The sequence below is a fragment of the Sipha flava genome, unplaced genomic scaffold (assembly GCF_003268045.1).
Source record: "Sipha flava isolate LNK unplaced genomic scaffold, YSA_version1 70_pilon_pilon, whole genome shotgun sequence".
Taxonomy (NCBI): Eukaryota; Metazoa; Arthropoda; class Insecta; order Hemiptera; family Aphididae; genus Sipha; species Sipha flava.
This window is the reverse complement of record NW_020273610.1, coordinates 628,678-645,849: the sequence shown is the minus strand read 5'-3', so window position 1 is coordinate 645,849 and position 17,172 is coordinate 628,678. Positions and strand designations below refer to the sequence as shown.

The window sequence follows — 17,172 nt, the reverse complement described above, 5'->3', positions numbered from 1 at the left end:
AAAGTTTATACCACACTTGTTCTCTAAAAACTTTCCAGGAATATTTATATTGAGCTACTTAAAATCTAAATTAAAAAATGTAAAAAATTATTTACATTTTAGTTATATATAATATATATTTATTATATAGAGTTAAGTTTGAGTACTTTACTATTTATACTATTGTCCATAACTCGATATTTTATTGTGCTAAATTATCGATCAAGACAGGATTGTATCAATGGCTAGGGATAATAGAGTAAATATTAAAATCATTCCTCCCTATCCTGGTTGAGCTTTGATTCTTAAATAGCAATTAATAATTACTGTGTAAAATATTTATTAGATGCCTTCAAATCAATTTTCTTTACTACCTATAAATTAATTCTAGAGCCATTTCTGTTTTTTCAAAATTTGAAAGAATAAGAAATTTGAGTTGAAAAAATTTCCAGTTAAATTAAAATATTCTTAACCTTATTAATTTTTGATTTTATAATGTTTAACAACTAGATTTAGTATAATTAATTAGTAAAATAAAATAATTTTTTCCCAAAAATATTTTTTTTTCATTATAGTTATAATGAGTGTATGAATATACTTAACGATTTCCAGGATTAAAAATGGATGGAGGCGTAACTATTACACATTTATCCTTATTATAGTCCAAATTAATTTGATGAATTAATGAATTTAACATATTAGTTTCGGTGGGAAAATTAAGTTTAAAACCAGTTTTTATTGACACATTATTTGCTCATCAAAAAATAGTTAGACAATGCAATAATTCAATAAAATATTTTTTTTCAATTGTTTTTTAATTTTAGTACACTTCAATTGCAGGGATTCATCACTGATATAAGTAATTAAGTTATGGCTTTTAATAATTTTAAAATACAACATTATGTGAAAAGGAAACACCCCATTCAATTTTGGAAAGTTTAAAGTTTGATCAAATATTTTTTATTTATTAAAGGGTTTAATTTAAACCTATCCAAAAGAAACGAGTAGTTTGTTTGACAAATAGATCACAAATTGCTAAAACATGCACAATTTCATAATATCATTTATTTTTGCGGTTTTAATTTCATTTTTGTTTTACAATTTTACCAAAAATGATTATACTATAAAATTGCAGGTATTTATTATTTTTAAAATCGTAACAACTAAATATTATGCCCGGTACAATGTTTAAAATATGAAATACGCATTACGAATATTTATATGAATATAAATACTCAATTTGGTGATTAATTATATCTTATGAGCATATAAATGAAAGTGAGAATTTAAAATTATTAAAAAAGAATACATACTACGTGTCTATAAATATTCAAAAGATATTATCTATACTATAAGTTAAATAATATTGGCTATTGTCTACCTGTTGTTTTTGATCAATGATCCAAATTAATGATAAATTATATTTTAAACGACTAAGTTGAATAGTCAAAAATAATTAATACGTAAACTCAGTGACACCAAGCCTATAACACAAGAGGGACGACAACCCCTCTTTTTACGGAGGATAATGGTCGGTGGGTATTCGAATAAACTATTTACATGAGTTATTAATGTATAGTTATTCATATCAAGATGCACAATGTTGGGTTAACAAATATGTCACCTATATATATATATATATATGTGGGATTGGGTGGTCCACTAGAGCAGTGTTTTCCAACTTCTTTTACTCGCGGAACCTTTGCAGGAGATTGAACGTTTGTGGAACCCCAATATTTTTTCTATAATTTTAATACAGGCAAATGTTTGATACACTTAAATGAATGGGTTATCGGACACTTCCGGCACAAGAGTGTCATTAATATAAAAAAAAAAGACGGCTTTAACATTTTATTTTGTTTATTTCTATTACAATATTATAAATGTAATATTAATGCATGAAATTTAATATTTGTTTCTCATTACCTCTAAGATATATTCAATGAGAAGATTGGAATATTTTCATAGATTTTTTCATAACTGTTTTTAAATCTGGAGTTATTCCTGAAAATGAGATTCGTAAGTCCGAAGCCACGTTCAGTTGATTTCGAAACTTATTCTTTGTCTTTGTATGCACCGAAAAGCTACAAACTATGCACCTCATATCGGGAAATGTGTCGATTCCAGTTCTATGTTCAAATTATAGTCCAAATTAAAATATTGCTAATTAATTTATATTTTCTTAAATTTCTCACGGAACCCTTCGCGCAAGCTCATGGAACCCTTAGGTTCCGCGGAACACCAGTTGGGAAACACTGCACTAGAGGACGGATCTGTTCGTAGCACAACCAGAGGGGTGGTGAGCAGCTAGGGCTTAGTGTCGTTAACGTTTGATGCAATGCTTTGATTTATTTGTTATTACTTTGTAGTAGTTATCGTTAAGTTCTTAATTAATATTTCTAAATAAAGGACAAGTTTCGTTACGATTATTATTATTATTATAAGTATTCAATTTGGTGACCCAATCCCACATATATATAAAATAGTTAAAAATTAAACATATTTTATTGTTATTAATTAAAAAAATAATTTAATAATAATGAAAAATCATGATATAATCATAATATAAAATAATTCAATATATAATTAAATTAAAATAAACTTACATCCTAATATTTTTAAATAATCAATCAAGCTAATTTCGTTCGAAACCATCAAATACATTTAAAATAGATTTTTCTTTCTCCCTGCATACTTTGCGTGTACGGTTCACGTTGCCGTTTCGTATGTGTCGAAATTTGGTTTCAGTAATTATCTGTTGTTGTTTTAACATATCTATCTGGAAGAAAAAAAAACCAAAAATAATTTAATAATAACTCAAAATATATTTATTATTTTAAATTCATATTCTTACCGACACTGGTGGCTAGTGCAAGTGCACGTGCACTACCTACCCAAACTCAAAAATAATTGAAAACATAAACCATAATAATACAACTAAATACCTGTAATGTTATTAAGATTATTTTTCAAAATATAAAAATCAGATTATTATGAAAATAATATAATATTGAAATTGGATTATTCCGAAGGCCAAACGGGCAGGCGGTTATCCATGACGGAAAGGTATCAGTGTGTTATAGTGGTGCAGTAGTGCACACTATTACTGTGCACATTTGTACGATGTAAAAATTAAAACAAATCGAAACTGCGTGTATGCGTTATAATGGAATTAATGTGTACATTCGTTTCTGTGCACATAACCAATTAAATTGTTTTCAGCAAATTATTTTCGATATCGCCGCGCCGTTGCGCATTGGCATCGGCATTATGATTTATTTTTACTCTCATTTATTTATTATATTCCGATTATCGGCTGATAATGTTAGTTATTATCTTAAGTTTAAAACAACAATCGTGCTTCTGTTTACTATCGACCACCGACGTTAACGTATATTATTATTCATGTAACCAACGAACAGCAATTCATTTATATATATATATATATATATATATATATATATATATATATTCGGCGTTGGGAAAGTGGCGTTCCCACCGCCCAGTACCCTTCATTGGGCGCTGCAATAGCCCCACTCTGGTCTTAATTGATTGGAGTGGTCTAGTCCTGCAGGTTGGGGGTTGGGTGCTGAGTTAACAACCCAGCCTCGTAAAATCAGGAACTAAACAAAAAGCCTGGGAATAGTGGAGATAAGGAAAACAAAAATGGAAACTGGAAATCGGAAATATTTTTGGGTACATGGAACGTTCGCACATTATATAGCACTGGAGCGGCACATACAGTGATGCAAGAAATAGAGAGATATGAATTTAAGATCTTGGCTATCCAAGAAATTAGATAGCAAGGAACGGAATCCTTAGTCATTAATAACTAGGGCTCGGGACTTCTAGGAACTTGCATGTTTTTAAATAATTATCAAAAATATAGCTAAGTAATATTTAAATTTGTTTCAAAGCAATACAAGTTTATATTTAAAATTTATAGTTGCATATTTTGCATATTTGACCATTTTTCGTTTATAAGTGCATATTTGACAATTATTTATATGAAGGAGTAAGTTTTTAAATTTTATAAAAAAAAATTATGATTTATTTCTTCATATATCACGTGACTTGGAACTCAAGGTGTCTTATTGGTACACTAATTGAATGCATTAAAATGATTAAAACTATAAAAAACGTATACATTCTGCAAAAATTGAAGAATTTGCACAAGCTAAGGCTAACTATAAAAAATTTCGAACATTTTAAATGGAAAAATGAATCTATGGATAGATTGCCTGCAGATATTAGTAGTAGTGACCTACGATTTTTTAAGTTTGCACTAATAAGTTCCGTAGACGTGTAACGTTCCTTTTCTAAATATAAAATTATTTTGGCTGATAACAGACAGTCATTTAAATTTTCCAACTTAAGAAAATATCTTATAGTCCAATGTAATGCTCAAGGTTAGAAGAATTATAACTATATTAAAAATAAAAAAAATGTTTTCAATTTAATTTATTTTTAAAACCATTTTAAATATTTTGTTTTAGATAAAAATTCAATATAAGATGAAAAAAAGAAAAAATTATCTCAGATCATCATATCTATCATATATAAAAATATTATTATAATTTATTACTAGTTAAATTTTTTTATTTAATTAATTATTACAAATATAATTTTTTTAAATACATATTTTAATAGCATATTTATTGATTCTTTAGGGCATAAATGCATACATATTTTAAGGTTTTTAAGGGTATAAAGTCCCTAGCCCTATTAATAACCATAACCATTTTCCATGGGGATTGTGATTATCGATGACAATTCGGTACGGATTTCATAGTACATAAATCAATAGTACCAAACGTAAAGGAATTTAAGACATTTAACCCAATAATATCACTATTAACAATTAAAGCATACTGGGTTAATCCCACAATAATTAGTATTCATGCCCTTACTAAGGAAAAGATTCAAGAAGAAAAATACGACTTCTATGATGAATTAACGAACGTAGTAGATGGAATACCTAATAACAGAATAGTGGTTATATTAGGAGATCTAAATGCAAAAATATGAAAAGAATTAATATTTAAACCAATCATTAGCTACCATTACATGAAGTAACGAACAATAATGGCCTCAACCTAATCGACTTTGCAACGAGCAAAGGCTTAGTGATTAAGAGCACAATGTTTCCCCATAAAAAGATCCATAAGGGAACATGGAAGTCACCAAATGGGAATTACACTAATCAAATTGACCATGTGCTAGTCAATGACAGGTTCAAAAACATTATTAGGGATATCAAAACGATGTGAGGAGCGGACTGTGAATCTGACCACTATTTGGTTAAGGTAAAAATTAAAACAAAACTGAAGAGGAAGATGGCGACGAGATCAACGATAGTTGAAAGATATAATATAACTAAGTTCACAGATAAAGTTTGCCGTAAACGTTTTAAAAGTGAGATACATAAATGCAGCAGGGAATTAGATATAGATAGTACAGGCTCAATAAATAATATGTGGAGGAGGATATAGGAAACAATAAAAGAAATATCAGCTGAAGTCCTGGGAAAATCAAAAAACACTAAAAAACCTTGGTTCAAAGAGAGGTGTGATAAAGCCCTAAATCAAAGGAACAAATTTAGAAACTTATACCTTAATGACCCTTCCCATGAAAAAAACAAAACAAAGTATAATGAGAGCAGAAAAGAAGCAAGTCGAATCTTTAAGTATGAAAAAAGAGCCTATACGAAAAACATTTTGGAAGAAGCTGAAAAACATCACAATGAACATAACATACACCAATTGTATAAAAAAATTAATACACTAAAAGGAGGTTACAAAAAATATGAAAAGTTCCTAGTAAAGGAAGACGGAACACTAATAACTGCCCGATCAGATATTATAGAGAGATGGAAAACGCACTTCGAACATCTTCTTAATTGCAACGACCCCATAGAAATATTTACTTGGACAAGGATAGAACCCAACCTAAACGAATATACAACACTGTCAAAATAAGAAGTAGAACTACAAATAAGGCGATTGAAGAACTATAAATCACCTGGTGAGGACGGTATTCAAAGTGAGATTATGAAAATGCTGGACGAAGATTTATTAACACATATACATAGATTACTAATCCATTAGTCAGAGTCAGCAACGGTAAGGACAGGCCTAAGGCAAGGAGATGAGCTATCACCAATATTGTTCAACCTAATATTAGAAAAGGTAATCAGAGAAACAAATTGTAACAATGGAATAGTATTGGGAAACTCGAACATAAATATCTTGGCTTATGCGGACGATATAACGATATTAAGAGATACTAAAGAAACGGTTAAACAAGTATGCAGGAAACTCATCATGATGGCTAGTAAGGTCGGACTGGAAATAAACGACGAAAAAACAGAGTACATGATATTAAGTCGCCAGGACAGAGAATATCAAGAAGGACAATCTATGAATATTGAAGGGCATGTATTCAAGAGCCATGCATTTTAAGTACTTGGGACACTTGCTAACATAAGATAATGATCTGCAGATGGAAATCAGTGCTAGGATACAAAAAGGCAACAAAAGTATTTTTCGTCTTGGAAAAGTACTGAATTCAAGAACATTATCCACAAATCTGAAGATACAAATGTACAAGACCCTGATACGACCCATAGTACTATATGCCGCAGAAACATGGTCACTTAGGAAAGCAGAAGAAACCAGAATAAAAGTATTTGAAAGGAGAATCATACGTAAAATCTACGGCTCATGTGTCGACACAAACACAGGTGAATGGCGTAAACGTCATAATAAAGAACTCAAGGAACTGTTCCAGAAACCGAACATCGCGGATGAAATCAAGAAAAGGAGATTGACTTGGGCAGGATATGCATGGCGGAGAGTGGAATCCATAATCAGAACAACAATCGAAGATAACCTGGTCGGTAAGAGACCCCTAGGAAGACTATGTTACGTTGGGTAGACTGTATAAAAAGGGACGCGGGAAGCATTGAATGAGAGACACCATGGAGAGTAGCGGCAGAAAATAGAGATAGATGGAGAGAAATTTGTTTGGCGGTATGGTCTCAATGACCGTAAACTAATAAAAAAAATAAATATATAGATAATTACGTTACATCATTGATTATATAATATATATAATAGTATATCTATTCTATAATCAATGATTATATGTACCTATGTTAAAATTAATATTTTTTTTACCCACCTACATACCTTACAAACTATTTGTGCACCACCTTATGTGACCTCACGAGCCCACTGCTTACCGAATGAAATATAGTAGGGTGTGGAACATAGAATTCATGCCCAAGTTGACATGGTAACTTCCTGCACCATTCGTCGTTCTTGTATTTTTATTGGGCTCTTCTACTCACAATATTGGTGAAAAATTATTGTTCTCAATATAATTATCCAATATGTAATCAGAAAAATTATATTGTTTTTCTTTTGGACAAATAGCTATTATCTCAATAAACACATCAGAAATCATATGTGATGGTAAATAAGACAAACCAAAAAAGAGTTTTAACCAAAGTCCAGATTGAGAATTTTTATCGTCGTAGTTTTTTTTAATATTGGAATGGAACTGATTTTTCTGTACCAGGCTTGACCAATATGGAAACGACAAGCTTTTATAATAATTAAAGGAAATAATTCTTTAGCAGCAATGTGAGCACCAAGTTCGAAATCTAATAGTAAGAGTGAAGGATGGAATACACTATTGGCATTATTTAAACATAAATCTTTTAATGTTTCCCCACATTTTTTTATAAATATCTCTTGTTCTTTATGACAAAAAACAAAAAACCAGTGATACATAATATTGTTTACAAACACCGTGGATGGTATATTGTAGATAAAAAATGTTCGGGCAATAAGTAAAAGTTCCGTCTGCTAATATAAATTCAATTTCATTGCATAAAAATTGGAGGTTTATTTTATATGTCACTATAAATATTTAAGTGGACTCATTCACAAACAAAAATTTTTCACCACTATTTAGTGTGATGCAGTGGCGTGGCGTACATATAAGCAGTGTAAGCGTTGCTTACACTTTCAGTTGTAAAACATAACAGGTATAATTTTAAATGACAGAATTAAAATACAATTTAAAACACGATCAAGTTCTAATAATGTAAAATAATACTTCGTCGTTGATATTTGTAGGTTATATTTATATATTATTTTTATTGTTGGTAATCTAAAAATAAAATCATTGGTTTCAGTCACAGACTTCTATACTAGTGTAGTATAGAAGTCTGTGGTTTCAGTCGTCGGAAGATAACAAACCGAGAATACTCGATAAAATTTCCCCCGGACCACCACCGTATTTGCACGGTCGATTAACAATACATTTTCCATGAATATGAGAAAGATTACGTATGTGCAATAGTGGGCATTAACTTGTTAAAAAGTTAAACATTTTTAAACTTTTTAACTTAACTAGTTAGTTATTTTTGTTTTTAACTTATTAACTTATTCAATTAATTTTTTTATTTTTTTAACTTAGCTTTTTATATTTAATTATCGTTATTGTACAGTTAAGTTAATTTTAATTTTTTTTTTTATCATGATGGAACCATCAGACAAAACTTATTCTTTCGATTTTGGTAATTTATTTTTCTAATATAATAACATAATATCCTCAATTCATAATAATCAAATTATATTTTAATCTATAGATACTATAGTAAATAGTAATAATTAATATTCTATCTATTGTATAGACTTGCTATTTTCACGAATTCTATTTAATGATCTATTCGGTATTGAATAATACGATTTTTGTTTAGTCTAACTCTATAGTGTAGTTCTAAAAACAGATTTAAAAATAAATAGCATAGTATTTTAAAAGTGTAAAGTTAAAATTGAATATTGATAACATAGGTACCTGCTGGTAAATACGACAATTCCAATGGACAAAATAAAAAGCCGTCCGAGATATTTATAAATTATAGTTTATATTTCAGTACTCTGTGTATTCGTTATAAATACAAATATAACATATGATATTAGAAAAATTAACTTTTTTTAACTGAGTTAAGTTAATTTTATTTTCTATCTTAACTTTTAACTTATCGAGTTATTTTTTGTTAACTTTTAACTTTAATTGATGGAAATTTAATTGAATTAACTTAATTAACCACAATTAATTATTTTCATTGACTTGCCCACCTTTGCGTATGTGTAAGCGATTCTAATTCCTTTTCCTATTCTGCATGTAAGACTATTACAGTTTATAATATAATAACAATTGCATTTGAAATTAATATATGAAATAGTATAAATGGTGGCGTTACTCGCATATACGCAACTTTTAAATGTGTTATACAACCAATTATAGTGATATCAATAGACATCATTATATTTATTCTATTCATGTCTCATCGCGTTGGTATGAGTGTATGACCAGGGCCAGCTCAAGGTATAGACAAGCTAGGCACTTGCCTAGAGCGGAACTTTAATAGGGGCGGCATTTTCAAAATTGACTCGTACATTATTTTTTAGTTCTGTCAGTGTTTTATAAGAAAAATATTTAAATTAATTCATTCATGAAAATCACTTACCTATATAATAAAATAATACTGTCTAAAGTTATTATATTACTTTATATTACGGCTTACGTAGGGCGCTTTCAATTATTTCAAAAATATAAATAACCACACAATCACTTCCACGATTTCCGACAGTCGCGATTGTGATAAGTTTTGAGTAATAATCAAGGCCGCCCGCTAATTTAGATAATACCTAATTTTTATTACATTTATTTGCATTTTATTTAGCAGTCTTGAGGAGGGCGATAAGGACTGATAACTGATAAGTTGACACAAAATTGTTCGTCAGTTTTCAATATCAATAGGTATTCGGTATTTGATTTATTTGTTTTAATCATGGTTGTAGATTCATATCATATCAATTCTATGGTCCATATACAATTATTGTGGTTTTAATTGATAAAGTCATAGTGATGACCACGGTTTAAGATAGCCATGGTGATGACTGTTTTATCACAGAATAGATTAAATTTAATCTATTATTATGTGGTTTTATACTTTTATGATAATATTGTTATTTTTTTAAAAAGTCAACAATCTGACATTGTTGAAGATACAATTAAGCTTTTCTGCATGGAACCACGGCGTGTTCAATTTTTATTTGACGATAAAAATCAATGAGTCATAATTATTTATTGTTAATTATTTTTTTCATTTTGTATTATACAGGCTTATTTATAACAACATAATATTATATATTTATATATATATATGTATATACTTACTATATTATAGTAAATAAATAATTTTTTTTACGATGTGATAAAAAACAGAATTTATGGTAAGTGTATTATTTTTTCGCTGCCCCCCCCCCGAGAAAAATTTCTGTGGGCGGCCTTGATAATAATTATACATAGAAATCATATTTAAGTCTCTTCAAGTATAATTTTATATATAAAATAAAATAAAAAAATTTTTTTATGTAGATATGTCGCCTACAAAATAGGGAGAGGGGTTAAGTTAAAATAAGAGCTTAATTTTTTTTTTTAGATGCGGCAAAATTTGATTTTGCCTAATGCACTATTTTTGCTTGGGCCGGCCCTGTATGTGTATGACACTTAAATTGTCTTCAGCCTTTCATTGACTTTTAAGTTCAAACTACTATTATTATTTAACTAGTTATAATAAATTATTTAAGTAAAATATTTTTATTTTTTATTTTTGTATCATGAGTGGTGATAAAGTTAGTTTTAACACTTGCGTGTATGGTAAACAGAAAAATCATACGAGCAATTATAATTGGTTTTTACATATAGGTTTGTGCGTTGTGAGTAAGTTCAAACTAACAAATAAAAATATCAGCAGCTATTTTTCAAAAACGACAAGTTATGATTAAACATTTGTTTAAAAACCTTAGTTGTTCATTTGTATATTAGAATGACTTGTATTATAGAATATATGTTGATAAATATTTCTTCTTTTTCTTCTTCGTCTGGCTTTATTTACTCTATAAAAGTTTTTGCCACCATCACAACTTCACGCCACTTCTCTCAATCATGGATTATATTTCTCCAATCATCTATTCCTATCCTTTTAAGATCTTTCTCGACCACATCCATCCATCTTTTCCTCGGACATCCTCGTAGTCTCTTTCCCGTTAGTTTCCAAGACATAACTGTTTTGATTATCTTATTATCACTTCCATGCATAATGTGCTCAAACCACTGGATTTTCTGGCTTCTTATGTAATATTTAATCGGAGTAATTTCTGTTTCTTCAATTAGTTCTTTGTTAAACTCTATCCTCCACATACCAGTGTTCGTGTTTAATTTAGGTCCACATATCACACGCCATATCTTGTTTTCAAAGGTGGTAAGCCTTCGTTCTATTAAGCTTGTCCATGCTTTGCATCCATATGTTAATATAGCTCTCACTATCACTTTGTATATGCAATATTTTGTATTTATGCTTATTACAGCAATTAATAAAACTATCGAGCAAAATGTAATAAGTGGTACACCATTTTCAGAATGCAAAACATCATCACAAAATACTGATCTTGGGTTAAAAGGTATGTACTTGCTAGGTAAATAAGTTCTTATTAATATTGTTCAATAGAAAATATTAGCATAAATTATAAAGTAATTAGTAATTACTAATAACTCTAATATAATATAATTTTTAATGTGTGTATTGGAATGACTGACAAGAATATATGAAAAAATATTACAACAAATTTTAACTACTCACATAATCTAATTACATTTATCATTTAAATATTTCTGTATACAATCCAGGACTTATTTTACTTATTAGGAAAAGCTAGATGCATACTTGAAAATCAATTTTTGCGTAGTTGATTTACTATAATTTATTGTTTTATTAATAAAATAAGATAGCAAATAGTTCCTTTAGGTATTTATGTATTTTTCCAAAAAGAAATCATTTTATTTTGTAATCATAGTTCTATTTTGATAGGCATATTTAAACAAAATGCATAGTTAAAAAATCTTAGAATAAGCCCTGTATGATACATTTAGGGTGGGATAATTAGGGACATAATTAGTGCTTATTTATTGATATATCTTGAGCCCAATTTGAATAATTTGGACTAGGTTACAACATAACAAATTATAAATTAAAATAAAATGTGTATGTTTCAAAATATAATTTGTATTATTTAATTTTTAATTTATTTTATAGGAGAAAATTTAGTTTTAAAAACTCAAGAATTTTAATTGCTTCATAACACATTAAAAGTACTCAATAACTACCTGCCGGTTCAAACAAAATTATCAACAGTTTCAAACAACAAATCACCACCAATACCTAAAGAAAATGTTTCCAACTTTTACTGCGATATAAATAGATTACTGGTTAAGTCATTTGGCGTTCATACTTATGAAGAAAAAATGGGAATTACTTTAAGAGGGAGGCCTACTCCTACATTACCCAATTTTAAATCTAAAACTAAAAATTGTTACCGATATTTTAAAGAATGTTTTTATAAAATTTGTGATTGGCTTTGTGGTTGTTCAGACAAATTATATTGCTGGCCCTGCATACTTTTTTCACATAGTGAATCAAATATCTGGTCAAAATATGGTTTTACTGATATGTTTAATTTTCATGGTTTAAAAATTTTTGGGAAAAACAGAATAGATATTTGTTTAAGTGAACATTTAAAAAAAAAAACATAAGTAAATATAATGAAAATGTAGATAATAATAGGTACATTGTAAGTAAATTAATTGATATCACTTGTTTTCTCGTTAAAAAAGAATTAGCTTTTAGAGGTCACAATGAAAAATTAAATTCTTTAAATAAAGGTAATTTTGTCGAAACATTTAACTTGCTCTCTTCTATTGATGATTAAAATTTCATATTTCAAATTCTACTGTTTTTATAAACCTTTCTAATGACATACAAAATGATTTGATAAATTCCATTAAAAATTTTATAATTACCAAAATTAAAAATTAAATTAAACATGCTGAGTTCTTAGCAATAATTACTGATGAAACAACTGATATAACTAAAAAATCACAACTCACAACAGTATTTAGACATGTTAATGATAAGAACGTTCAAGAGATTTATTGGGTTTTGTGATATTAGTGCAGATAGGTCCGCTAAACCTTTAGCAGATCATTTTTTTTTCAATATTTCCAGACCAGAGTATATATGTGATGAGAATAAATTAGTTGCTCAAATATATAATGGAACAGCTGTTATGTCTGGTTCTCATTATGGTTTGCAGACTTTAATAAGACATAAATATAAATATGCCACATATATCCATTGCTATGCACATAAACTTGATTTAGTTCTTAAACAGTCAGTATCTCATGTAAAAGAATGTAAAATATTTTTTAAGAAACTAAACGAATTCGCTGTTTTTTTCTCTAAAAGTACAAAAAGAATAAATGAATTAAATTTAATAGTTAAAAAACAGTTTCCAGCTATTTCTCCGACAAGTTTGAACTATAATAGTAGACTAATTAATACTGAAGTTGAACATAAAGAAAAAAATAAAACAATTAATGCAGACTATTGTAGATAATGCTGATAAATGGGATACTGAATCATTAATATGTGCTAGAGGGTTTTGTTTAACTTTAGAAGATTTTGATTTTAATATCAATTTGATTATTTTTGGTAAAATACTACCCTTAGCATGGTACCTTTTTGACGTATTGCAAAAAAAAGTATTTCATATTGTACTCAAACAATTAAAACATTAAGAAACAATTAAATGAATATAAGCAAAAATTTGATTTAGTCTAGAATTAAGTAAATAAATTAGAAAAATATAAAGTAGTTCCCTTTAGAAGTAAAAGATCTTGAATGATCACAGTATCAGTAGATAGGAAAATTAATTATAAACGTTTATTCTATGAAATAATAGATACTATATTGGTCAAAATTGATGAAAGATTTTCTAAAGTACACAATTGAAAATGTATGGGGTTCCTTAATTTTGAACAATTTTTTTATTACAAAAATTATATTTCTCAGGATAAATTTAGTTCACTTAAGCAGATTTATGGCCATTATTTTGAATTACCAAAACTAAAGAGTGAATTGTCAATTATTAATTAATTAATTAATTCATTTGATCAGTTTTATCAAATACATACTTATAAACATTAGAATATTTGAGGGAAACAGATTCAACAACCGCCCTAATACAAGTCACTAAATTATGTAAATTAGTTTTAACTATTTCTGCAACCAGTGCTTCTGCTAAAAGATCTTTTTCTGCTTTAAAAAGGATAGACTTACTTAAGAATTAATCAAACTCAAAATAGACTTTCAAATTTATCTTTACTTTCCATAAAAAAAGATGTTTTAATGAGTACAAAGTGTGAACTTAATTTTTATAATGATGTGATTAATGATATGTCAAAACAAAATAGAAGAATTTAATTATATTAGAAGTAAACTTGTAAACTATACTTGAATTAAGTATCTATTAAAAAATATCATTTGATTTATCATTTTAAATTCTTTAAAATAAAGTATTATTTTATTAAAACAAAAATATTATTCTTAATACTTATGATATAACTAAAAATCAAGATACTTTTTTATGGGGGGGGGGGGGGGAATAAATAGCGTGCGATTAGGTAAACAACGTGCAGATTTCTAGAGGTGTAAAAAACAAATGAAGATATAGGTAGGTATAATTTTTAATGATTGCTTACACTACTAATGAATCCATGCCACGCCACTGATGTGATGTTTGATTTATTTACCTTATTAAGAACATCTGTGAGTGACACAGGCACAGGGGGTAGAAGCTTTCGTCTTTCACGATTCATAGACTGTCTCATAGCATCAATATTATCTGCACTCACTGAAGACGTACATAATTCTTTCCTTATAATTTTTAAAGTTTTTTCATTTAAATCCAATTTCGATTTACGTTTAACAGCACATCGAATTTCTTTTAATTCTGGGTTAATTTCATTTGTTTCATGATGATGTTTACTTTTATTCTGTTTGATAAATACATTTATATTTGAATTTGTCGTCACTATAACACTACAAAACTTATTATTGCAACGCCAAACTAAGTCCCCGGAATTTTTATTTTTACGAAAAAGTCGAAATGAATACTTTTGGTAAATTATTGATTGCGCGCCTTTATTATTTGTATACACTTGTATCACGTCATCCATTATACGAATTCGATGTTAAATTATTAGAAAATATGTACGTGAAGTCGAATAAAGTCGCGATCACACTAAATTAGTGATGGGAGAAAATAACAGTAACAGTGATTTATAACAGTTACTACTAAAGTAGCAGGAACACGCTGTTACTTGGAAGAAAAAGTAACAGTTATTGTTATTTTTTATTTTGACGTTTTAATCATAGACATATTAAGATAATACACATATCAGATATTTTAATATGTCTATGGTTTTAACCAAGGTTTTGGGTTAACGAATAACGATGTTATTTATTATCAGCAGCACTAGCTGAGCAGCTGCAGCTGCTGTAACGTTAGTAGGATGGAAAACAAATAAATGATAATTGATAACTGTTACCTAATATTTTCATGTTTTTGTTATAAAATATATTGTTAAAGTGTTAATGTGTTATTGTTTTACTGTTATGGATACTGTTACTTGAAAGAAAAGCTGCTATCTGCTAGTGATGATATAACATTATAACAATAATAATTAAAAATGCCGTATTCATAAAATAAGCTATACTAAATTATAATATTAGGTATTTAGGTAATTAATAATTGATATTTGAAAATTAACTTTTAAATAAAATGAATTAACATATAAAATAAAAATATTATATAGTATATTGTATATAATAATATATATTTAAAATATTAACAGTCGCATAGAAAATGTGACAATTCGTCATTGGGTCGTTTTTCCCTGTATTTAATTATATTACCTAATAAGTTAACAACATTTAGTGACTACATGTTGTTAACTTATTAGGTATTAATATTTGGAAAATAAAAACCATAGCCCATAGGTAATATGCAAACATTTTTTGCCATACAGGAATGGGGGCAGTGCCGTAACTATCGGGTGTGCGAGGTGTGCATTACACATCGACCCCCAAACCGTTATAAGCCCCACACGATGTATTATTATGGATTTGGTTGTGACATTTTAACAGAAGTAAATTGATAAATATAAAAAACAAATTGATCATATTATTAAATATTTAAAATCAAATAACATACCCAACTACTAACTTGTTACTAATGATAAAATGCAATACCATTGATTATAAATACGTACTATTATACTACTAAAGTATTTAAAATCCTATGGTAATACTAATTCTTAGAACTGAAATAGCAGAAAATAATGCAGGTCTACATTAATACAGGTCATTTAAAATTAAAGATCCACTACCTTCCATAATATAAGCACCGGTTAACATATTTTTTTAAAGTAGGTAAATACTTTTTGAAAAATATTTAGGCCCCAAATTCAGGTTTGCATACCAGCCCCATAGTGTGTAGTAGAGACACTGAATGGGGGTAACGTGAAACGGAGGACATGAAAACCGCATACTTACCGTTCACAACCGCACATTTTACATCATTCAATACCGCACATATTTATTCTATTGTTAAAAAGAGAAATTTGAAAGGTTGATAGTTGAAAACCGCACACATTTGGTTAACAGCTCCTTTCTCTCTGCACACTTTGCATGTACAGTTCACGTTGCCGGTTTCGTATAAGTTCCATACAAAATCTTTTTTTATCTTGGGACCTACTTTGGGTGATGTTGCATAGCAAATCGGGGGATATTTTCGTTTTTAACTGTGATCCTACTCGGTCTTGAGGTCCACTCATGTTATTTTAGATAAATGTATACGTAATTGATATATATATATATATATATAAATTTGTGTGGTATTGATCGGTTTAATTTGGCGAAAATATGTGGGATTAAGATATAAAAGTGTGCGGTTATGAACGATGACCTGTTTATGAAAGTGTGTGGTTATAAACGACGCCCACGTGAAATACGACGGCTCGTTTTTTCGGCCAAGTCCGCGCTCCAGTATATTCTTATCTCAGTGGCGGTACTAAACGATAATGTTATTTTAGATAAATATATACGTTATTGATATATATCAATGTATGCGGTATTGAACGATTTAATTTGGCGAACATATCATTGCTTCAGTTTAAGACTGCAATAACTCATAAATATCCAGAATTGAGTTA

At 28.5% G+C, this 17,172-nt stretch overlaps 1 protein-coding gene and 1 long non-coding RNA gene across 5 annotated transcripts; one reads left to right on the top strand and one right to left on the bottom strand.

Annotated features, from left to right (window-relative positions):
• Positions 1-2,556: 2,556 nt before the first annotated feature.
• On the bottom strand, positions 2,557-15,276 carry LOC112692150. Of its 4 annotated transcripts, XM_025566729.1 has the most exons (3): positions 14,710-15,276; positions 2,834-2,924; positions 2,558-2,758 (listed from the first exon to the last, which is right to left on the bottom strand). In XM_025566729.1, the coding sequence occupies exons 1-2, from the start codon at positions 15,133-15,135 to the stop codon at positions 2,880-2,882; spliced, it is 471 nt and encodes a 156-aa protein (XP_025422514.1). In that variant the 5' UTR covers positions 15,136-15,276; the 3' UTR covers positions 2,558-2,758; positions 2,834-2,879. The 4 variants fall into 4 exon arrangements, with proteins under 4 accessions (XP_025422513.1, XP_025422514.1, XP_025422511.1 ...); XM_025566728.1 differs by lacking the exon at positions 2,834-2,924 and having other exon boundaries at positions 2,557-2,754; positions 14,659-15,276; XM_025566726.1 differs by lacking the exon at positions 2,834-2,924 and having other exon boundaries at positions 2,559-2,758; positions 14,659-15,276.
• On the top strand, positions 10,276-14,449 carry LOC112692152. The gene is made up of 3 exons (XR_003149389.1): positions 10,276-10,292; positions 11,481-11,522; positions 12,155-14,449. It is a non-coding gene; the product is annotated as an uncharacterized LOC112692152 (long non-coding RNA).
• Positions 15,277-17,172: the final 1,896 nt, after the last annotated feature.